At 40.5% G+C, this 25,669-nt stretch overlaps 1 protein-coding gene across 2 annotated transcripts in view; it reads left to right on the forward strand.

The window, feature by feature from the left end:
* The window catches only part of PLCB1 (phospholipase C beta 1), a 660,162-nt gene extending 652,414 nt beyond the window's left edge, over window positions 1-7,748 (forward strand). For both annotated transcript variants that reach the window (XM_080685590.1, XM_080685589.1), the window contains one exon: window positions 4,504-7,748. Coding sequence is in view for 1 of the 2 variants with exons in the window: in XM_080685589.1 (XP_080541715.1) it covers window positions 4,504-4,731 (228 nt within the window). In the remaining variant the exon portion in view is untranslated. The remainder of the gene's footprint in view (window positions 1-4,503) is intronic.
* Window positions 7,749-25,669: the final 17,921 nt, after the last annotated feature.

Here is a 25,669-nt window from a genome sequence, read left to right on the forward strand (position 1 = left end):
AGGAAGCATTTTGTAAAATGTATTCAGTAAAGTAGTAATTCATCAAATATCCAAGATTTTGTTAGCTTATTGTGATGCTTAGTTTGATATGCCAACTTGGCTAGGCCACAGTACCCAGATATTTGGTAATCAAACATTATTCTTGATGTTTCTATAAACTTATACTTTTTGGATGAGATTAACATTTAAATGAGTAAACTTTGAGTAAAGCAGATACCCTTCCATCCAATCAGTTTATATATATATGCTATTGGTTCTGTTTCTCTAGAGAACCCTAACACAGATATTAAGAATATTCTCTATCATTCTTATTTTACTAATAAAATTCCATTCTCATTTAAAAAAATGCCAGTGTCCAATAATGTAATCAATGTGCCTATGTAATGACAGCTCCATAAAAACCTGAAAGGACAGTGAGGAGAGCGGTGTTCCCAGAGAGGTCCTGGAATGCCTCACCTTCCCCATACTTTGCCCTAGGCATCTCTTTCATCTGAGTTATCCTACCTAATAAAGAGGGAATATGCTAATTAACCATCACTCCGTCACAAAGATGGCTGCACCCACAGCTGAGGCCAAGTTCCCATAAGGAGCCTTAACAAGCAATCAGCAGGAACCTGAGGCTATGCCCTCCCCCGCCCCGGGGGGCTTGATGGGGGATATCAGGCCATGCCCCCCACCTGGTGGGGCTTGACTGGGGACCTCAAGCCACGCCCCCCACCCCGGCACCAGGCTAGGGGACCTCAGGCTGCTCCCCCCGCCCCAGCGTCAGGCCGGGGACCTCAGGCTGCGCCCCCCACTTGGCAGGGCTTGACAGGGGATCTCAGGCCATGTCCCACACCTGGCAGGACTTGATGGGGGACCTCAAGGCACGCACCCCCACCCCGGTCTGGGCTGGGGGACCTCAGGCCATGCCCCCCATCCTGGCGCCGGGTCAGAGGACCTGAAGCTATGTTCCCTGCCTGGTGGGGCTTGACAAGGGTGGGACTAGCCAGGTCTGGATCTATCCAAATGAGGGCAGGGGGGTGGCCAGGTCTGGGTCTCACGCAATTTTGAGGCGCATGTGGGTGGGTGGGGACTTGACTCTGGGTCCCGTGGTGTGCCCCAGACTCTGACAGGAGGAAGGTTTTCATATACATTTTACTAATTTTCTTTCATCTCTGACACTTCTATTATAGAGAAAGGGCAAATAGCAATATTAAATTATTTCCTCTAATTAATCCTCTTTTAATGTGCATGAATTTTGTACACTGGGCCACTAGTATCCTTTTATAATAAAGCAGTGATCTAGTAAATTAAATGTTTCTCTAAGTTCTGTGAACTGCTCTAGCAAATTAATGGAACTCCTAACTATAGCCAGGCGGGCAGAAGCCCAAGTGACAAACAAGACTTCCCACTTGGTGGGGGTGGAGGGCAGTCCTGTAGGACTGAACCCTTAAACTGTGGAATCTAATGCTATCGCCAGGTAGATAGTGTCAGAATAGAGTCAATTATAGGACATCCCACTGGAGTCATAGAGAATTGCTTGGTGGTGTGGAGGAAAAACCCACACATTGAAATCAGGTGCAGAATTGTAATGACTAGAATTATGGTATTAAAAAGTTATTATAAAATATTAATTTAAGTATGTGAAATTTTCTCACATTTCATGTTTCATTTTTTATGTAAATTAAGAAAAGAAACAGCACTATCAAGCAACATGGAGTCTTGTCCATCAATGACCTACGAGGAACTGACTTCTAGGTCAGGTAGAATATATCTATAGGTGAAGGTCCCCCAGTCTAATCCAAATGAAAACAGCAATCTGCTGTTCCCTAAACCCAGGCCCCCATGCTTTTCTTCCTTTCCTTACATTCTTTGGAAATGACATTTTAAAGGTACGTGTTACTGAATTAAAATTGAGGTGAAATGACGATGAAGCCGGGATAGTAGTAAATGGAAACTGCCAAACACTAGGCTGAGATCTTATTCACACAAAGGACTGTGACAGTGTAAAAGCTTGACCTTCTTTTAAATGGTTGGGCACCTGGGAGAGAACTGGCCATCCTCTTCCTACATGTGAAGATCCTGGGCTTCCCCTAACCCTGACACTGAGTGTGGGGATTGTGTGAAGGTGCCTTTGCTCATCTCAGCAATGTGACTCTCAGGGCCCTGGGGATACCCTTCTTTTTTTTCTTTTTTTTTAAATTTATCTTTATTGTTGAAAGTATTACAGATGTTCCCTATTTTCTCCCACCACCCCAGGCCTTTCACCACCCTATTGTCTGTGTCCAGGGGTTATGCATACGCATATAAATTCTTTGGTTAATCTCTTCCCACCACCCACCCCTGACTTCCTCTGGCAGATACCCTTCTCACATTATGTTTCCACGTTGGCTATTAGAATTCAGATTCTAGCACAACATATTCATTAATACCCCACATTTTTTTTCCTTGGGAAGAGTAGGTGACTTTAAATAACTCTGGTCAAGTTATTTTTATCAGTCATTTTTGATGTGAAAAAAATTATTCAAATAGATTCACAATTCATTATCTGAAACTCTTAATGCCTATTATATTTCAGAATACATAAATTTTATGATTTTAGAAAGGTGATATGATACATATACCATAGGCATAATATTTCAGGGAGTCCTGGGTCACCCTCATAATCAAGCAGATTATATCTACAGTACCATGCATGAATATTCACATAAAGTAGGATAATTAAGGATTATAAATAGCCCTATATCAGTTAATGTCAATGAGTTTGCTATAAATTTACAAAAAAAAAAAAAAACTTCTGGGTTTTTGGACTTTGGGGATTTTAGAATTGCAGATAAGGGATTATGAATCTATATGACATAACTGAGCTTTGCCAAAACTTCTCTGGCATAAGAAGCAAGAGTACAAAGGAGTTGAACTAGAGGGTGTTCTCAAGCTGCAGGCACCATCCAAAATGGAATGAATAAAGACAATCAAGACACCAAGGGGCAGATGCCCTGAGCACTGCCTTCACCCTAGGGGTCAGGAGTCAGGGGTCAGAGGCCCAGGGGCTGCACTGAAGCTGCAGATGAAGGATGTGCAGCAGGATCAAGACAAAAAGTAAAACTGGGAGCTTAGACAGAAAGATAATCAGTGTCCGGTGAGAACCAGCAGCATTGGCATCACCTAGGAGCCCTGAGAAATGCAAGATCTTGGGCCCCACCCAGATCTCCTGAATCAGAATAAAAAAATAAGACCACAGGTGATTTGGGTGCACCTTAAAGTTTGAGAAGCAGGAAAATAAGTCCCTTAAAGGGTTTAAGGACACATCTTAAGAAAAGCTGCCTCACTGCTCCTCAGAAGGAAAAAAGCACTTAGTCTTACACGTCATTTCTAAGATTATGGCCCCCCACTTACCATTCAATAAGCAAAAAGAATTTTATTTAACAGTCTGGGTTTAGATTTGGCTCTGCTGTGCAGAGTGACACCCGCCTCGGGCCCTGCCCTTCACCTCACTTCTCTGAAGATTGGCTTTTGCTTGCTTTATAACTAGGGCCACATGTAAGACTGCATTTAAAGAAAGTGGTCTGTGTCTTTTAAAAGTCTGAAAATCCTCCTGAGCATTAAACAGATAAAATAAAAGACAGTTTACATGGTAGCTAAAACAGTTTATGAGGCAAATAGAAATTGGAATGAAAAGGAATAAAATGAAGATAAGATAAAAGAAGTCAAAATAGAAGTTAAAGTAGGTTACAGGAATATGTTTGGTGTGTAAAAATGCATCCAGCTCCTCTTTACAAGCTCGGCTTCCCAGCCTCTGAGTGAGGCCACTCTTCTTAAAGCCCTCACCTTGATCCTCTCTCCGTTGCAGTCCGATTCTCCATTGTTCTTCCCAAATCAGTCCGATTCTTCATTGTTCTTCCCAGCTCGACTCATGGCTGACCTTCGCACTCCCAGTTATCAGTAGCTTCCAACCCTACATTTAAGAACTTCAGATCATTGTTTATTAATTTTTAAAAATATATATTTTTATTTATTTCAGAGAGGAAGGGAGAAGGAGAGAGAGATAGAAACATCAATGATGAGAGAGAAGCATCGATTGGCTGCCTCCTGCACTCCCCCTACGGAGTATTGAGCCCGCAGCCCAGGCATGTGCCCAGAACGAAAATTGAACCATGACTTCCTGGTTCATAGGTCGATGCTCAACCACTGAGCCATGCTGGCTGGGCTACTTCTCTAAACTTTTTCAAAAGATCCATCTGTGTGTGTGTGTGTGTGTGTGTGTGTGTGTGTGTGTGTATTTATATCACTGCAGGTAGCCCTATTCTGCCACACATAACCTGAACTTGGCTTTCAGCTATGGAAAAATGGCATGTTGAGCTAAACTCTGCTTTATATCTTTTCAATAGGTAACCTCTGGATGATATTAAAATTAATATATCCCTCGCCCACCTTTGCACATGTCGTTCAAGAAGTTTCTACATGGGTGGTTATAGAAACCTGAATGATGTAAAATCACCCTTCCCTCTTGGTGTCTCCCAGCTGCAGGTGGAGCTGGAGCAAGAGTACCAAGACAAGTTCAAAAGACTGCCCCTGGAGATTCTGGAGTTCGTACAGGACGCCATGAAAGGGAAGATCAGTGAGGACAGCAATCACAGTTCTGCCCCTTCCTCCCTGGCCTCTGACGCTGGAAAACTGAACCACAGGCCTCCCTCCAGTGAGGAGCTGGAAGGAGAGCACCCAGGAAAAGAGTTTGATACTTCTCTGTGAGTGTTCCTGCCAGGCCTTTGGAACATGCATGGCCTCTCAAGCTCCATCGGACTCTCTCTTATTACAAAGATCACTGCCCAGAGCATCTTCCCGAGAAGCATCCCTCAGCCCAAAATCCACACCAAAACGAGAGTTCCAGAAGGATCCATGCAGACATCCCCAGGCCCAGGCTCCATGTGCAATGTGGAAACAAATGCAGGTCTACTAGTGGAGAGTGCATGTAGGTGGGATTTTTGTTTTCTTTCCAATAGTAAACTCAATGCAGGCAACTTCCAGGCTCCATGAACCATCTAATGAAGGACTGTGTCTTCTTTGAAGAAAATCAAGCTCATGTTTTTATTTGAAGCTCTGGTATAAAATATTTGCAAAGTAATAGAAGTAGTTTGAGAAATGCATATCATTATTTAACACTATTGAACAACCCACTTTGAGTATGTTTTTCCTACCTGCCATTCAACTACCGTATCTTCAATTTAACATGCATTTTTTAATTGTTTCATCCTTTGCTTTGTAAGCACTGGTGGCTTGCAGTCTGCTAATTTATTTATCATAGAGGCCTCAGTGTATGTGTTGCTGACATGGCTTTATCAGATATCATAGTGATTCAAATAAGCTGGTTTTCTTTCTTGAAAAACAATTGCGCGATTGTATCTTTGCCCAGTGAAGTTATTCCCAGACTTGGCAGTATGGCTCGTACATTTGGCTGCATGAGCAAGTTGGCCACACTCCTCCAGCCAGTGGTCTATCCGAGTTGACTATTTGCACTCAGAGTCTGAGTATTCGTTAGTCGTTGGCCTGAAATGTATAAATAACTACATAGAATATGTTCAGTTGAATAAAAATAGTTGAGCCAATATATGTTGAGCAGAGATTCAATCAGACTAAACAGGTCCCAGTGGTTCTTAATGTCTGACATTATTTTATGGTTCATTTATTTTTAATAGTGATAAATATTGAATATTTATCTAAAGAATACATGGACCCATATATAAATGATATATATTATCTCCATGTATATATGTACACACTCAGCCATATAAATATAGACATATGCACCACACACACACACACATTCATTCGAGTGTTGATGTGTGACAATGACCCAAAACTCTTCCACAAATTTAGGGATAAGTGGATAGAGATGAAAATTATCAAACATCTAGATTTCATGGATAAATCATTGATATTTTAAGAAATAATTGATGGAGTTGTTGATGCAAGTTGAATTAGATTTAGAATTTAGAATATGAATTTGATATCTATTTTGCAGGATCAAAACTGGATTTTAAACTTGTTTCAATAATCAGAATAGATAAAAATATATACAACAGAAATATGGGAATATATTAGTATCTTCCAAAATTTTTAAAGCTGACAGATTTCATTTTTATTCTAACATAAAAAAATACTTCATTTATATATTTATTATGTACATTTAATTCATTTAACTGTGTCTTTTTGTTAAGTTCTTATGTTAGGTGGCATGAGAAAAACAGCGTATCAAGGTAAAACTGATCAAAAACATTATTGAAAGGTCTTAAATAAGAGAGAATAATTATATAGAGGAAAATATAGTTTAGAGAGTAACACAAAGAACATTGAAGTTAAAGCCTTGAAGCAAGATGCTCACAGCTTTAGCTTAAAATAAACCTGCCTGATTGTAGCTTAGCAAAACATTTTAAAACACAAAGCCATTGTGTCCTAAAAATTATTTTAAGAATTTAATATTTTTATGGAAATCACTTTATTTAACTTTAAGCAATAACTGAGGATCACAATTAAGTTTTAATCAAAATGAAGGCTTAATTCAAACATTAGGAAAGCGTGTTTGATTAAAAACACACATCTAGCAAGACACAAGGGGGGAAATCCCATCCTCTTTGGAAATGATAGTATTTTGATCTGAAAGATTTGGGGTGTTAATTAGACACTTAATAAAACATAACTTCCATTGAAAGTGATATCTTTTGTAAATCATTCTACTTTTGCACTTTGAAAAAAAGGCATTAATCATAAGGAAGTAAGAATGGTCAAAATCGAATGCTGCATTTTTATAAACAAAATTACAGACTGTCTAAAATTGCAGAAGGGTGAACTAATAATAGCATTCATAACCAAACGCAATAGTGATTATTACCGCATATTGTATTACATTTAGTCCAGAGATAGACTAAGGTTGAATAATCTTGACTTACACAAAACTGTTTTGGTAGTTGCATTTCATTATCTTAGTGACTCTAATATGTTTGTATTTGGCCATTTATTGTAACCACATTTTTATATCTGTACAATGACACTTTTGCAGTTGTGGGGTAGTGTGTAACACTGTCCATCTTGCATCATTGAAACTACTACAGTGATATTATCATTTAACAATATTAATATTACTTGAAATAGACAAAGATAAGGAAAAGGGGTCCATATGATGTGCAGTTTTGTGCCTTTATGTATTTGCCTTGTTCTTTGTTGAATGTGTGAAATTCTGTACTGTGGTTTTTCCTATATTAGAGAGTAGAGCTGTGTATTAAATTCGACTGTGCCCCTCTGATACCTGTACACTACTGAGAATAGCGTGGTTTTGGCCGTGTAAACCAATTTTCAAAGTTCTGATGACATGCCATGTGATTTGGTTTTTAACATTTCATTTTAACATTTCCATATCGCCATACATCACTTACTATTCCTGTAATAGTTAAGCAGTCATTAAATAATTCCAAAAGAAAGGGCCATTGCTTGCATTACTTTGAACTTAATGTTGTGCTTTGCACTGTATAAATATTGCTTGTGATGGATTAGATATTGTGACCTTTGCCTTTTCAGAAGAAAAAAAAGGACAAAGTATTTGAAGCTCTTAAAATGTACATATTTTGGTTCTTCTATCTCAAATTATTTAAAAAGCATAATTCACATTTTTGTAATAATTCTATGCAATTTTGTGGCATGATGTTTCTTCCACTTGTAATTTTATGTGCTTTCATCACAAATCCAAAGGAAACAATAAAACTTTCTTAACACAACCCAGCTTTATTTCTTGATGTCAAGGCCAATCTTCTTTTGATGGGCAGGATGGTGGGAGCAGGCACAATGCCAGTCTTCAGGGATGTAATGCCCATATCCGTGCCTGTGCAGAAACTCCTGATCCTGCAATGCTTGTAACCAGGGGGCACAGCTGTCATTATTCCAACATTCTGCCACCCCACTCTGTTTTTCCAATAGTTCTCCCTTTCTTCCTCCCTTCTTTGATCAAAGCTAAGGAAGGCAACGCAGTCAAAGGTGTTTTGACAAATAGTGGAAGTGACAAGAACTGACAGAGCACTTAAGTAAGTGTTCTTGTAAAACAGATAAAAGAGTCTGCAACATTGATTTAGAAACTGAAATATACGTGTGAGTTAGGAGAATGTCCCATAGGCACCTCAAATGCAATGTATTAGTTATCTATTGCTCCATTACATGTTACTACCCAGATGTTTGAAGCAATAAGAATTATCTCTCATAGGCATTGTGGGTCAAGAATTCAGACAGGGTAGAGTAGAGATGGCATGTGTCTACTCCATGACATCTGGGCCTCAGCTGGGAGATTAGAAGTCTGGGGGCTGGAGACCGGTTTATTCACATATGTGGTGATGGATGGTATGTCTGTCAACTGAGACTAGCTGGGGCTCTGGGCTGGAACACCACATGTGTGTATCTTCTAGACATGGCCTGGGCTTTCTCACAATATGGTGACTGGATTCCAAGGGTGAGCCTCTTGAGAGAGAGCCAGACAGGAGTTGTGTCAAAATTGATAGGACCAAGCCTTGAAGTTGCATACTGTCACTTATGCTGATCCCATTCATTGGTGCTGTCACAAGCCCTCCCCCAGACTCAAGGGGAAGAAACATAGATGCCATCTCAACTTGGAGCAGAGCTGGTCACACTCTGAAGAAGGTGAGGTATGGAGGGGGGTATGGTAGGTTTACAGTTGTTTTTATTGAAAATAATATAATAATTAATAACAATACAAGAATAAACTGTTTTGCGTATTCCCAACTGTAAACCTACTTTTGTCCCACCCTATATACTGGCATAACTATCTTTGGAAAATATGGCCTGCTACATACAATATGCACTAAACTTAATTTGTAGTTACCCTCAAACCTGCTCCACCTCTTTTTTTCTACATACATAAACAAAATCATTACCAATTCAGCTGCCCTACCAGTGGTCGGCAAACCGTGGCTCGAGAGCCACTTGCGGCTCTTTGGCCCCTTGAGTGTGGCTCTCCACAAATTACCACCACCTGGGCGAGTCTATTTTGAAGAAGTGGCGTTAGAAGAAGTTTAAGTTTAAAAAATTTGGCTCTCAAAAGAAATTTCAATCATTGTACTGTTGATATTTGGCTCTGTTGACTAATGAGTTTGCCGACCACTGCCCTAGCCAAAACATTGGCATTATCTTTGACAGCTGCCTCTCCTTCATCCCCTTTCCAGTAGATCCCCAAGCTGAGTCAATTCTGACGCTGTGGGAGTCCTCAGAACTACTCTCCATGCCTTTTGCAAGTACCCAAGTTCGGGCTCCCATCACTTCCCACCTGCCAAGGGTCTTCTAAATGGTTTCCATGCCTCTAGTCCTAAATCATGTAACCACTCCCCCATACTGTAGCTAGACTGACCATACAAAAGCAAAAATGGGATTAAAAGCCTTTAATTGACCTCAACTATCCTCAGGATACAGTCTAAACCCCTTAGTAAATGTTTGCAATTTTAATGATTTGGTTCTTAAATAACTCTCAGCCATTCTCTCACGTACCACACTCCAGCCTTATGGATAATCTCACCTCCTCGGCTTTTTAAATACTATCCTTCAACTACTTCCTCTTTTTTCTCTTTTCCTTAAATCCCTCCCCAATGCATACACACACACACATACACACACACACACACACACACACACACACAGAGAGAGTCAGGTTCTTTCTTTGCCCTGGCTAACACCTAAAGAAGAATTTTTAGGTTTATAGTATGTGTTGCTTCTTCTAGGATGCCTTCTTTGATCCACCCAAGCTCCCCCTCATCTGTGTTCCCATTGCATTCTATATCAGTAATCTATTGCTATATAATGAACACCACCAACACTTCGTACTATAAACAATCATTTTCTACTGGTTGTGATTCTATAGCTAGGTGGCAGGCTCTGCTGATCCGGGCTAGGCTAGGCTGATTTATACATCTGCAATCAGCTGAGTTGGCTGGTGGCTGGTCCTGGCTGGATCCAGTCAAGTCTCTGGAGCCTTGGCTGGAACAACTGAGCTGACTTGGCTCTGCTCTTTATGATTTTTCACCCTCTAGCAGGCTAGCAATGGGTTTTCACTTGTCAGAGGCAGGATCGAAGAACAAGCAAGTGTTCAAGACCCCTTGAAGTCAAAACTTGAATTGGCACACCATTACTTCTACCACATTCTATTGAAGTCATGAGACCAGCCCTGGTAAAGAATAAAAGGAAACTACAATATTATAGGGAAAGGATATAAACACAGGGTGGTTACCATTAATGCAATCAATGCACCAAATACCTTGTACTTTCTTCCAGATGTAGAATATATACCTACTCTACTATAATGGCCCACTTACTTAAATACATCCTCCACGGACACTTCTGATGCCAGGTGTCATGTCTCATTCACCATTGAATACCCATATCCACCATAATGTGACCACTGAATGAATATGGTGAATACATTTATTTGCTCATCTAGCTATGAGTGCTGAGGTAGAGAAAAATAAACAATAGAAATCTAAATAACAACTCAAAGATACAGTATTTTTAGGCACCTCGTGAGTCAGCAACACTTAATAGCAAGGCTAGACCACACAGGAGCCACTTTGCCTTTCACTGATGGCACCAACTCCCAAACACAAAACAGCTAGTGTGGGATGAAAGTAGGTCAGTCACCAAATATTAAGTTCTGGAACATAGGTAAGAAAGCTAGGCCCACCTTGAATTCCAGGAGTACCAATAGCCTCTTTTGGCCCACAAGAGTGAACTCAGGAGCCATTCTTGCCCTGGCATGCATATATAGTCCAATTATCTCTTTGAGCATTCTGCACATATTTTCAATAGCAATTTTATTAAGTTACACTTCTACTTGCAATAAAATTCATTCTTTTAAAATACACATTTCTGTGGGTTTCAGTATAGATCAATCACCACTCTAATTCCAGCACATTTTTATCTCCTGAAAAAGAAACCCCAAACTCAATAGCAATCACTTCCCATTCCCTCTTTCCCCCACATCATCTTTCAAACCATTGGAAACCTTTAATCTATCTCTGCCTCTGTGGATTTGTTGATTCTGAACATTTTGTATGATTTGATTTATATATGGCCTTTTATGTTTGGCTTCTTTCAATGTGGCAGGCTGGCACGGCCATGGCATACTCAGCCCCAGGGCACCTTATATGCCATGCTAGCTCAGCCAGGTTTAGTGACCCTGAGTGCGGGCAGTGAAGGATTGAGAAAAGACAGAGAAGAGAATGAAAGCTGGGTCTTGGCAGGACGCTGTCCTCTCTGATGGAGAGAGCAGCACCACGGACTATAAGCCGTGTCTTTATTTGATAGCCAGATGCCAAGAGGCAAAGTAAGGGTGTGGTCAAGATGTTTACAACATTCTCATGGGTTTCAATTCTACTCAATTACATGCACCTGAACTCTATCAAGCCCACATCACTCAGGCACGTGGGGCCATGTATTCAGACCACAGGTTCAAGCTTACAACTATAGCTGTTGGCTATAACTGTGCTAGAAGAGCTCTGCCCTCCAAGCTGGGACTTACACGTGCAATGAGAGGACTATGCCCACTCATTAGTCCGAGGCTTGAACCTGTCCAAATATTGTGGCCGCTCTCCAAATTTCAATTAGTGTAAAATTTTCAAGGTTCATCCCTGTTAGAGCATCTATCAGGAATTCATTCCTTTTAATGATTGAATAGTATGCTATGGTGTACACATTTTATTCATTCACCACTTGATGGACATTTGGACTATCTTGAATAATACTGCTATAAACACTTATGTACAATATTTTGCAAAGAAATATGCATTCGGTTCTCTTGGGTATATACCTAGGGGTGGAAGTGTTGGTTCATAAGGTAACTCTATGTTTAACTTTCTGAGGAACTGCCAAAACATTTTCCAAAGTGGCTGCACCATTTTACATTCCCAGAAACATGAACTTTCCAATCTCTCCACATCCTTGCCATCATCTTTTTATTATAGCCATCCTAGTGGATGTGAAGTAGTATCTCACTGTAGCTTTGATTTGCATGTCCCTAATGGTGTTGTGTATTTTGACCAGATTTATATCTTCTTTGAAGAAATGTCTATTCAAATCCTTTGCCCATTTTTAATTGGGGGGATATTAATTTTAAAATCTGGGTCCCCTTTCTTGGCCTTTGTCCTTCAGTTTCTTTTGTGCCTGTCCAACCCAAATCTCTGTCTTAGGAAAGGTTTCCCAATGATCATTCTTCCCAGGCCACTGAATAGCTGGAGGTTATTTGGAAACTGGTGCTGTTTATTTTCTATGTGAACCCAAAAAGTCATGTGTCTGCTTTTTAAAAACTAAATGTCAAATATTTGTTTATTTTTCCAGATTTCTCTTTTTTTTCTTAAAAAGAGGGTGCAAAGTATGTCTCATAAATGTGGGTTGAATTCACTGGAATCCAGTGAATTTCCTATGGAAGGAAATTTATTAAGGACAAGTGAAAGTTTGAATGTTGACATGTAAATATTTGTTGCATAGCCTTTAAAAGTTGAGGTGAACTACATAACATAGCCAACTTGTGCTGTCAAATAATAGAATAAGTCAATAAGAAATGTACTGATAACAAAGAAAAAATCTTTCCAATTAAACTATGACTCTCCATCAAACAACCATGGTGAAGACAGAGCTCCCTTAGAGACTCTCATGTTAACCATCATTCTTTTCTCACTGCTTGAAACATTGGGGATGTCTCATTTAATCCAAAAATTTGCTCTTCTCTTCTTTAATACCTGGCTCTACCTGAATGTTTACCTTAATATATTTGATTCCACACTCTGCCTTTTCTATTCCAATGGCCCATGATGGTCTGTAATTCAATATATTGGGTAAGTCTGTCATCATGTGCTGGATCCTGATTCTGAGGATATAAGACAACGTTCTGTGGTTTCTGTTTTTATATTTACTACCTGTCTAAATCCCACATTACCCAAAGGGAGATTGGATAGCCACATGGCTTAAATGAGCTATCCATCCCTTCACAAATTTTCTCTGCTCTTCCCAAGTTCGGTCCTGACCTATCCAGCACATTGATTTTATAATGGCCTCCGAGAAAACTACAGTTTCAACTAATAATACTAGTTCACAATTCTTTTTACCTTTCAATTCATTGATCCTCTCGTGTCAGCTGCATCTTTTCTGTAGTTAAGCCTGTCTATTGAGTTGTTATTTCAGCTATTGCTATATATATATATATATATATATATATATATATATATATATATATGTATGTATATAGTTTCTAGATGTTTTATATAGTACTTTTTTTAAAACTGCTAGGTCACGTTTTATAGTGTCTATTCTCTGAAGATTATTTCTACTTGTCTTTTTTCCTTATGTATAATAAGTTGTTCTATATGTGTCAGTTCCACAGTGTGGTTTCTGCTGATTCTTGCTTATTGTGTGATTAATTAGTTTTTACTATATAATGTTTATTTTTCTTGAAAACTTATTTATGGGCAATCTCTGAGACCAAGGATGGAGATGCCTCTGACAGAAAGCATTGGTGTTCATTTCTGCCTAGTGCCCAGGGAAGTATCCAACCCACATATGTTTAGTGGTGTGTGTTTTATAATGTTTTTGGACTCATAATATATGCAATGGTCCATTTTAAGGATGAAAATTCTTATGAGACTATTTTGCAGATACATCCTCATTAGGACTATTTTACCTCCAGCTGAGAATCAAAGAAAAAAAAATTTGCTCTATAATCCTATATAATAAAAGGCTAATATACTAATAGACTGAACGGCGGAACAACCGAACAACCGGTCACTATGACGTGCACTGACCACCAGGGGGCGTGCGCGGAACATGGCGGGAATCAGCAGCAGGTGGCAGAGCGTGGAACATGGCAGGCGTCGGCCACAGAGGGATGGTGGAGCAGGTGAGCGGAGGTGCCAGACCAAGTTGGGATACCGGTTGCTGTCATTGGGGCAAGCCTCTGGTGGTTACTGAAAATTCTTTGCTCCCACGTGGCACAGTCCCACCCGGCGCTCGCACCTGCTGCTGGCACTGGAGCTGTTGCTAGCACCCACTGCTGGCACCGGCCCTACTCGCACCCACTGCTGGTGCCCAACACCAGTCCCAATTGCTCAGCACCATCAGTGGGTGTGAGTGGCGGCTGCCAGTTCTGATTGCCTCTGAGGGCTTCTCCACCTCCCCCTGCTCCTGAGGGGTGATCGGGGCCGGAAGCTGCTGCTTATACCCACTCATGGCACCAGCCCTGCTCGCACTCACTGCTGGCACTGACCTCAATTGCTGCGTGTTGTCAGTGGGTGCGAGCAGGTACGACGCTGTCAGAGCATGGCAGTGGTGGTGACAGGAATAGGGCTGCTGACAGACAGGTAATTAGGGGCTGCAGTGGGAGTGTGGAGGATGGGCGGAGACCTACACCTGTGCCCACCACAGCCTCGAGGCCCACAGTTCCTTTCAAGGTGCATGAATTCATGCACTGGGCCCCTAGTAAATATATATTAGAATTACTTCTAATTTTCCTTTATTTTAACATTAAACTCTCTAACTTGAATGGATTTTTAGACTTTAATTTTAAGATGCTTCATCCAGTGAGCCCATTAAAACTGAAGTTCAAATTTGCCTAAATAGGTAGATATTCTCAGGATAAAATTGGCCTCGACACTGCGTATTTCCATGGATTCCAGCTTTCCCTTAGATTTTGGTGTGGTAATTACTCACTGTTTTATCATCTCTTAATTACCTTTAAGAAGAAAATTTTGGTTTCTATTTTATCTGGCATTTTAGTTGTTCTCTGCAGGAAAGTTATTCAATTTCCATTGAGTATATTGTGGAAATTTAAAACTATTTTTCTGCCCTGGCCGGTGTGGCTCAGTTGGTTGAGTATCGTCCCGTGCACTGAAAAGTCACCAGTTCAGTTCTCAGTCAGGACACATACCCAGGTTTCAGACTCAATCCCCTGTCGTGTGCATTTGGGAAGCAGCCAATTGATGTTTCTCTCTCAGATCAATATTTCCCTCTTTCTTTCTCTCTCGCTCCTTTCCTCTCTCTCTCAAGTCAATAAAAAATACCATATTTAAAACTGTTTTCCTAAAGAACCCCTTTGATGCTGCCTAGACTTGGTCCTGTATCTGGACAACATAAAAATATTACTATCAATAACGTGAAAAAGTAACCAATCAAAGCCTAAAAATTAAGTGGCTTATTTGTTATTTGGGAACACTCATATATCTCAGCTGAAATAGTGATTAGATAGAAAAATATCAGATCAAGATGGCAAATACTCTCCCCACTATCTAAAAACCTTCAAGATGTCAAATGTATGTATGATATCCTTGTAAGCTAAAATTAGCATTTGAGCTCCAATTTCTCTCTGACATGTGTAAAAACTCATCTAGCCTGACAGTTCCCTATTGACCAGACCTCTGAGAAGTCAATTATTCTCACCAAAGCCAATTTTAATTTATGCACATAAAGTTACTCCTGAATTTCTTACGTGATTTTTTATAGCAGTTATAATATCATTTTAAAGGACTACTGGCTTCAGGATAAAAATGTAAAACCTGATCCTGATTCACAAAATTGCCAGAGAAACAGATGTTTTGGTTATGTGATATCTTTCACTAAGAAATAAATAGGTTTATTTTCATTCTTTATTGTATCCCCAGTTCTTTTTGAGCACTGGGCCAGAAACAATAGATGATAATCAATGAAGGTTGAATGAATAAATTAACCCATGGTAGATTTTTAAATGGCACTCACTCTTCACAACCTCTATATTTTTGTAATATGACTATAGATCCTTCCATCAAGAGGGATGTCTCTTTCCCACCTTTGAATCTGGGCTGGCCTTATGAAGGGCCTTGACTGATAGAGTGAGATGACTCTGTTTTTCCAGTTCCTAAACCTCTATCTTTTGGAACCCTAGCATCACAATAAAAATAGTCCTGTGCTACCCCACTGGGAGATGAGACACCTTATTAAGCAGAGTTAGCTTCATTTTCTCAGCTGAAGCACCATTTGTGTGATGGAGCCCAACCAAGATTAGCTTAGCTACTTAACCAATTAGCAGCTGACCTTGGATGCATGACTGAGCCCAGCCCGGGTGGTAGACCTGGACCAAAGCAGCAGAACCTGCAATGTCAGCCTTAGTAAATGGGTTTTGTTTGGAGCCAATTTGTCGGGTGGTTTGTTACACAGCTGTAGCCAACTGAAACACGATTTTTGTTACAAGCCTTCCTGGGAGTGTTTCAGAGGAGAGGACACCAGGTTGGGAATAAGAAATCCGCAGTTCATGCCAAAACCGGTTTGGCTCAGTGGATAGAGCGTCGGCCTGTGGACTGAAAGGTCCCAGGTTCGATTCCGGTCAAGGGCACGTAACTTGGTTGCGGGCACATCCCCAGTAGGGGGTGTGCAAGAGGCAGCTGACCGATGTTTCTAACTCTCTATCCCTCTTCCTTCCTCTCTGTAAAAAATCAATAAAATATATTTAAAAAAAAAAAAAGAAAGAAATCCTCAGTTCCAGTTCAGTCTCTGCCATGAGCTTGCTGATCTTGCATAAAACTCTCCTCTCAGTGCCTCAGATTTGAAATTCCTTTAAGTTCTAATTTAAACGTTGTGTGGAATCCTCCAAAATGCTTTAGTCTGTGTCCCTACCATCCCTAAACAGTGAGAAAAATGGATTTTTAAAAATAGTTGAGCATTTATTGAATCTACAGAGAATTTGCTCATACTTCAAGCATTGGAAATTATAGAAAACTAAATTGAATGTGTTTTTACTCTAAGCTACCCCTGAAATTATATTTTTGGAAGAAATCCTTATTGAATTTTCTTGTGATTTTTGTTTTCTTTGTTTTTGCCATTCTATTCTCAAAGTAGCAGTGAAACAAATCTATTAAAATAACTATTTGTTAATCCAGGTTTTAGTATACTTTATACTTTACCATCATGCCAAAGAGAGGCACAAGACAGATTTAGCAATGGAACAAAATTACCATCCTGTTATCTATCTGGTTTTTACTTATTGGTTTTATTACTGGAGTAGAGATATGTGGATAATTGGACCTCACAGTCCTCAATTCTGTAAAATATAATGGACTCAAATATACAAATGGACTCAAACACATAGACTCATATTTGTATAAGAGAAGTCCATGTGACAGTGATTTGTAATTAATATGTGGGGATTAGGGAGCTCTTTGAAGATCTGATTAAAACTAGAAATCTATGATTTAGAGAAGTACACATATATACACACTCACATAGTCAACTTGTTTGTGCTTTTTGCCTTCTCAGCACCTTCTAAACACTGTTCTTATGCTTGAAGGTTTTTCCACCTTATTAATCTGCATATTCTGAAGTAGACACTAGAAATTCACTGTCCATAGTTGAAAACACAGCCCCGACACATGGCCTAAAATCAGCCATCCAGGTAAACATGCATAGGACATTGGGAAGCAACCACTACACAGGTCCATTCTGGCTGGGATGGAGGCGAAGACACAGGTTTCAGGAACAGCGGTGGACAAAGGTTCTGGCACATTGTGCTCCATGGCAGCTGCGTGAGGTGCAGTGACTCTTTCCTACAGGCAGCAGGGTCTTCCCTGGAGCTGTTGACTTTGGAGTGGTTTCTTTCTGCCAAGCCTGATTCTCAGACCCTTTCAGGAATGCCATGAGCTAGCTATCTAATGTCCTTAGTAAATTCTTAATTTATTTATGCAATGGAGAACTCTGATACATAACTAAAAAAAAAAAAAACTAAAAAAAAAAACAATTTTGTACATAATTCCAAGTGTTTGTAAGACCGTTCATGCATTAGCCCTCTTAGAATACATAGGTGGTCACATCTTATTATATTAGGGAGATAAAAAATAATAGGATTGAGAATGGAGACAGATGGGGCTTCTTAGAATGAGAGAATAAAATTGGGTGGAATAAGCAGAGGTGGCTCTAGTCTCCTCTTTGCTACTGACTACCTAGGCATTCATCACTAGATGGTATCTGGGCAGCATTGTGACTGATAGAATGAGATGACAGTGATGCTGTCTGACTTTCAAAGCCAGGTCAAGCAAGGTGATACAGCTTCTGCCTTGTATCCTGGGACATGCTGAGTCACCATATGTCTAACTACCAGAGGCCACCATGCTGTGAGCAAACCCAGACCATATGGAGAGTACTCCCTGCGGTTCCAGCTGAAAGTCAGTATCTGCCAGATAGGACCATATTGTTTCTTCATGCAAATTGATAAATTAGCTCAAGATGATGGACATCAACCAAGACTGCCCTGTGCAAAACTGATGTATAGTCAACCTACTGAGCATCTACTCTGAGCAAAGCACTTGGGCCTTTCTTTAAAATAGGGAGATGGTTGTGAGTTAGTAGATGTTACAAATCTCAGTGCCTATAAGAATAGGGCAAGTAACAAAAACAGATGAGACAGCAGAAAATGAGTAATAGAACATGGCAAAAACTTTAGCAAACTGAAAAGTACACACTCATACCAGAGAGAACCAATATTCAGCTCCTGTATTTATTCTCAAATAGAAATGGGGGCTCAATATTCTCTGACATTATGAGTTTTCTTTCAAGAGAAGCTGAACATCTTAAGATCTAAGTTAAATTTGTCAACTTAAATGTAACATATAAGTTAAAAATTTCAACCTAAATTAAATACTTGTTAGACATTTTTTTAAGGTAGTATCTGTGCACTGGAGGATTTTGGTGAACTCTTCTGGCTATGGGTGAAAATTAATTTAAATACCCTTCTGCCACTCAGGTATCTGCTAATTCTGACTCTCCTCGGGCTCACCTTGGGGGCAGCTGCCATCTTTGTTAGAGGATAACCCATAAATTACTCTTTTAAATTGTCTCAGAATTCCAGATTGAACCTGATTGAAGCTCTCTTTCTATACCTTTGTGTAAAACGAGTTTTAACCCTATCATGTCAGTTTACATAAATGTCCACCCATGCAGAAAAAAAACATACAAGTCCTTAACTCCATGTATTAGTCAGCTATTACAATAATGCTATGTAACAAATATCCAAATGGCTGATACCACCAAGCATTAATATCATGATTACAGATCTAGGGGTTGGCTAATGTAGTCTAGGCTCACCTGGATGTCTCTGCTTAGCTAGGCTGTTGATTGCATTCAGGTTTGCTCTTCTAGGAGCAGCAACTACCTAGCAGAAGCTCCTTTCACTATGGATCCAGAGTGGAAGAGCCAAGCTGACCTACACAAGTTCAGTTAAGTCTTCTATCTGCCTCATGTATAAGAATATGTCATTGGCCAAAGCAAGTCACATGGCCAACCCCAATCTCAAAAGGGCCAGGGAATACTCTCTACCCATCATGTGAAGAGGAAAAAGTGAATACTGACCAAAATAGAATCCAAAATCTAATAACCAAGATGTCTTTTTAAAAAGCTGGTTTCCTTTTTAAATAATCCTCCAAACAGCCTCTCTCCCAGGCCTTGCTGGCTCCCGTAGAGCTGCTGGGCTCTGGGACTTCACCACAAGTGACCTTTGGCCTGCTGCGAATTACGAGGTGGGTGGTGGCAGATGCTGAAGACTTGGAACCTCTCAGGACAAGTGCTCTATATTAGGAACAAAGCATTCCTTGGGCTACGTCAAACTTTAAAAATAAGCCTTTGCCCCCATACACAGCTAATGACCTTGGTGAAGACATTCAAAATGCCTCATTTAAGATATTCAAGTAATGACTTGTGAGCAGTTACCATAAGGTTTTTCCATCCCATCTGTGCCCTGACTCAATTTATCCTTGTTGATTTGGGCACCTGCTCCCACGCAGGCTGTTCTGCACAGAACACCGTCCTTGGTCCAGATCTGCAGTTGTGATCTGTGCACAGGAACTTATAGGCACATTAACAGACATGGACCTAATGTAAGAAATTGGCAGTAGGTGGTGACTTAGGGTCTTTGGTATAAATATTGCTTTTTACTCAGCTGTCTGATGCCTTATAAGAAAAAAAGTCAATCACTGTCGTGTAAATTATTTTTTCAAGGGACCAGGGAATAGGGCAAAAATCCTTGAAAATATTGTTTCTGAAGAAACCATAGAGCAAAGTGACCCTGTTGTCTTATAGCTAAACCTGGAACCTAGAGGTATGGGAAACCAGGGAAGTAAATAATAGAAGTAAACTGATAGATAGGGTCGACATCCTCAGGAGCTTTGAGTCCTTATTTGCTGTAGATCCCAGAGATAATTGGGCCACTTCATGACCAATTTTGGTACATGATCACATTCCAGAGAAATACAAGTTCTTCATTAAAGAAAGTAAATTAATTTTAAAATCTTCCAAGAAGACTCAAAGAGGTATCAATGGTAGAGATAAATTTTATCACATAATATGACACACTTGTCTTCCTCATCTAGCTCCTTGAGGTCCTGCATGGTCCTGTATATCACAGTAGCTATTTAACCAAATTGGTTTCTTCCAATTCTTCCAATCTGCTTCTTCAAAAATCACAAAGAAAGACATGGGATCTAAGCCGGCAAACAATGGATGCCTTGGAAGGGGGAGAGGCAATGAGTATTTTCTGGCCACATATGCTTTGGTCAATTTCCACATTTTGGATAGGTTTTGGCTCTTATACTGGGTCTAGAACTCTCCTGGTCAAGTATTATATTCAAAGCCACACTGTGTGATTAAGAAAACAGAACTAGTCATGAAGACCTTGGTGTAAATCTCAGTCCCATAATTTAACTAGCTGTTTGAATTTGGATAAGTTACTTGTTTTTATTAAACCATTTTCTCAACTATAAACAGGAACAAGATGTCCTACTTCCCAGTATCACTGTCAATATTAAATGAGACAATGAAAATGAAATCTGGAGACAAGTCAGTACTCAACCAGCCTGTGCCAATTCTTAAAGGCAGTCATGGTTGGAAAGGACTCAGATCATCTACCGTAGATAAGCCATTTTCCAAATCTGTTTTTTAATTTATGTTCTGTCCCCTAGAAAAATATGAAAGCTTCCTGACTCATTTAGTGCCAGTCTACCGAAGTGGTCTTGGGAAATGGTGTAGTTTCTATAGGCAAGCCATAGGGTGTGGAGATTTCTTTCCCATGTACCCTGCGTGCAAATTAGGGTTATAAAGATGACAGAGGCTGAGCTGGGCCACCCTAAAACATCCTCTCTCAGGAATGAGTGACAGATTCTAAGGAACCAGGTATCAGCTCTTGGAAACATGCTCTTCACCCCTCGGTCTCATTGTAGGTTTGCTGTGCTGGTGGCTGTTATAAGCTTAATTGAGCTTCAGTTTGTCTCTGCCTACTTTATTGATTAGCTAAACAGTGCCTGAAATGTCTGGTCTCCTGAGAGCATTAACCAACTATCTGGAGTACAGAACAGATTGCCATTTATCCAACTTGGTGTGCAATACAACGGAAAGATATCTAAATTGAGGAGATTTAGGATTTCTACATGGGCTTGTGCAGTCTGTGCCCCCTCCCAACAGGGTAATGGAGGATGAAATTAAGCCCTGAGTCACAACACAGGGCTACAGCTCGGCAGAAGGGATGTTGTCTTTGTAACTCAATTGCCTAGAAAAGGTACTTTTTTTGTTGTTACTTTCACAAGGATTCTATAGGTGGGGCCACAATTTTGAGGAGTTTGATAAACCTTCTGGTTATTGATCTGAGAATATTAGAGGAATACAGAAACTTGCCAGGAATTCATTAGGGGAAACATGCTATTATGGGGACAAAATCTATAACTGCTTTCAAGACTTTTCACAGCAGCCATTGCCCATGCAAGAGAGTAAAAACATACCTAATGGCCACAGGCCAGATTCACATAGTGAGTAGAGGGCCTTAGAAAGAGAGAAAGAAGGACACTGTTTAAAAAGAAAAGTAATTTTCACAAGAGATTCAAGCTGGCAGGTTGTCAAATTGGTGGCTTCATTTCGGTTACTTAAGCTATTTAACATAACAGGAATTCTGACTTCTCAATGTTAGACAGTCTCCTCTATCAAGAAAGCAGCCATCTGTTGAAGTTATATGCTTGCCAGGACAAGAATTCTTTCTCATTTTTCACCTGCATTGTTGAAAGTTCCAATAATAAGTTTGTAAACAGAAATGTCTTCTCGAGCTTGATAATGAGTCAAGACTATTCCTTCAGTATTGAAAAAGAATTTCAATAAAGATGCCTATTATAGGAATTGCCACATTATTCAGAAATGTATGTTTGTCTCTTGTTCTAGACTCTGAATCATCATCCCTCATCCCAGGGTAGGGACATTATCTTGTTTCTCTTCCAATGTCTGGGATACAATCAATAGACACATGATAAGTACTTAATGTTTTAATGAATGAAGGAACTAAAGTGTGTGGTTACTTTACATAGCCTTTTTTTTCAGAGGTCAAATAATGTGAAATTTGGTCTATATTATTCTAGTGAGGAAGTATAAATAGTATATTCTTTTTTTAAAATATATTTTTATTGACTTTTTACAGAGAGGAAGGGGGAGGGATGGAGAGTTAGAAACATCTATGAGAGAGAACCATCGATCAGCTGCCTCCTGCACACCCCCTACTGGGGATGTGCCCACAACCAAGGTACATGCCCTTGACCAGAATCGAACCTGGGACCCTTCAGTCCCCAGGCCGACGTTCTATCCAGTGAGCCAAATCGGCTAGGGCTAAATAGTATATTCTTACTGAATGAATAATGTTTTATATATGCATATATGTGTGCTTTGTTATATTATATACTTTATATACATACTAAAGGCCCAGTGCACAAATTCGTGCATGGGTAGCGTCCAGCTGGCCAGTCCTAATCGGACCCAATCAGGGCCAGGCCGGCTGGGGGAAGTGGGGAGCTGATCAGGGGTCAGTGGCAGGGGAAGAAGCCATGGGAGGTTGGCTGGCCAGCCCCACCCCTGATTGATGCGGGGGGGGGGGGGGCAATCATGGGCGGAGCTGGCTGAAGGGAGGGGCTGCCAGCCGATTGGGGTGGTAGGGGCTGATCAGGAGTGGGCCAGCTGTGGGGAAGAGCTGTGGGCAGTCGGCCAGCTGGCCCTGCCCCCGAATGGGGTAGGAGAGCCTGATTGGGGCCAGCGGCCTGGGGGAGGGGCCATGGATGGTTGGCTGGCCAACCCTGCCCCTGATCAGTTGTGGCCTTATCTAGCCACAACTAAGCATAAAGAAGTAGGTAGCATTTGTCATTGCTTCCAGTTGATGAACTACAAATTCTCAAGTACCCCCTTTCTTATCCAGGTAGATGTAAACCCACACATTCTAACACAATAAGGATGTTTCTCTAGACCCTTTATCTCTGATTGGGGGGTGGAGCTGGCTGGGGGGAGGGGCCACAGGCCCATGGGGTGGTGGGGGCCCATCGGGGGTGGGGCCATCCAGGGGGAGGGGCCACAGACAGTTGGCCAGCTGGCCCTGCCCCTGATCGGGGTGGGGGGCCAATCTGAGGTGGGGCAGGGGCTTCAGGAGGTTGGCTGGCCAGCTATGCCCCCTGTTGGGGTAGGGGGGGGCGATCAGGAGTGGAGCGGCCTGGGGAGGGCTGCAGGCAATTGGGGTGGGGGGACCAATCGAGGGTGGGGCCAGCTGGGGGCAGGGGCCGTGGGAGGTTGGCCGGCTGGCCCCACTGCCTGATCAGGCTGTTCACTGGCCATAGTGGGCGTCATAGGGACCAGTCGTTCCAGCGTTCCAGTTACTGGCTTTTTATATATAGATGTACATATTATATGTTCTATATACATATATATATATCACATAAATATAATAAAAAATATCTTCCATTTCTTTACCAGCATCCATAACAAATAGCCTTATCTAGCCACAACTAAGCATAAAGAAGTAGGTAGCATTTGTCATTGCTTCCAGTTGATGAACTACAAATTTTCAAGTATCCCCTTTCTCATCCAGGTAGATGTAAATCCACACATTCTAACACAATAAGGATGTTTCTCTAGACCCTTTATCTCTAAGTGTGGTCTCTAAATATTATCTGTGGGCTAGTTAGCAACATAGACTGTTGTCTCTACCCAGATCTACCGAGTCAGAATCTGCATTTTAACAAGATTTTGGACTAGAAGACCATGGTTAGACCAAAGTTTACAGGCCCCTGTGGTGGACTGCTCAACTCTACCTGAAGAGTAACCAGTGCCTAAGACAAGAAGTTCAACTTCTAACAAAGAGGAACTGCCCATCAGTCTCTCCAAGCCCCTGCCTTTTTCTCCTCGGTTTTGAAATAGATCGGAAACCAGCCATTTCTAAACCCACTCCATTCTCTCAGAACTGTTGTCTAGGCCAAAGTAAGTACTTTGGATAGAATGGGTAAAAAAATATTGACTTCATTAATTTGAGAAATTATTTCATCCTATGCTTTGTTTTGGGTTCTCTTCTTAGAATTGAAGTAACTACTTAGCTAACTCTACACCTGACCTTGCACAGAGCACTTATGAACATTTAGGTTTTTAGTGTTTTCTAAAGATGATGGCAATAATGATAATGACAGTAATGGTAATGTTATGCTGAGAGTGCTTCAAATGCTTCCTCCTAATCATTCTCGCTAATCTGCTCAGAATTCTAAGCAGTCAGTGACTTTCAAAGCAGGTTCTGTGGAGCCCTCTGTTTAATGGTAACACAGGGAGAGTAGGGTAGGAGGGGAGGCAGCTGAGTGGTAAGCCCACATGAGTTATGGTTAATATCCAGAGGATGGATGACACAAAGATGAACTTCTTTGCTTTGATCATTTTTATTTATTAAAGTCTGATAATTTTTTATATTCATTTTTTTGTAAACAAGATTCTTCTATTAAAGCAGCATGGTCTAGATTATTGCTATGGCCTTGAAGTTAATAGATCCTGGAATATTTAGTATTAAAATATTTCTGAAACAGAAAGGGAAACATTTAAGGCAATTAAAAACTATATTTTGGTTTGAAGTATATTTTTCAGTCCATGGGGGTTGATAAAAATTTGTTTGCATTTTTCAGATTCAGAGCTAGATTTCAGCAATACCATGAGGTCTTATGACAAGGGAAATACCAATACTGATAATATTAAAAATATCTTAAGGTCCCGAATTCTTTGGAAAACAACCAAGAGATTCCATAGAGGAGTCTCCCTGTATGGGTAAATTCTGGGAAAGTTGATTAGCAAATAATAATCTCCTTGGAATGCGTTAAATTCAATTTTGTCTGAAGTCAAAGGAATGTGCCTGGTACACTATAGTAATTCTATGATTCTGAGTTTACCTTTTTATTCCTGGGTGAGAAAGCCATTTCAGTTCAGAATCACAAACCTCAGAAGTTAGATTGTGTTGATAACAAACCTTCATTCTCAGGTTCATGAACTTGCCAATTCTTAGAAGCACACCAAAATAAGAAGAAAGAGGAATTATATCTATTTTTGAGTTGTTTCTATGTGTGTGTGTGTGGCAGATTATATTGTCGAAAGATGGCCACCCACTCCCATTTCAGATGTTCTTCTTAGGGTGTGACCATGACATTCCTCCCATCAGATAACAGAACAATGTCCTCTCCCCTTGAACCTCTGCAGACCTTTTGTGACCGCCTTGACCAACAGAGTATGGAGGAAGTGACAACATGAGACTTCCAAGAATGGTTTACAAAAATGATATTTACCTCTTCTTTGGTCTCTTGGGATGTTTGTTCTTGAAATC

The sequence above is a fragment of the Plecotus auritus genome (genome assembly GCF_963455305.1).
Source record: "Plecotus auritus genome assembly, chromosome: 8".
Lineage (NCBI taxonomy): Eukaryota > Metazoa > Chordata > Mammalia > Chiroptera > Vespertilionidae > Plecotus > Plecotus auritus.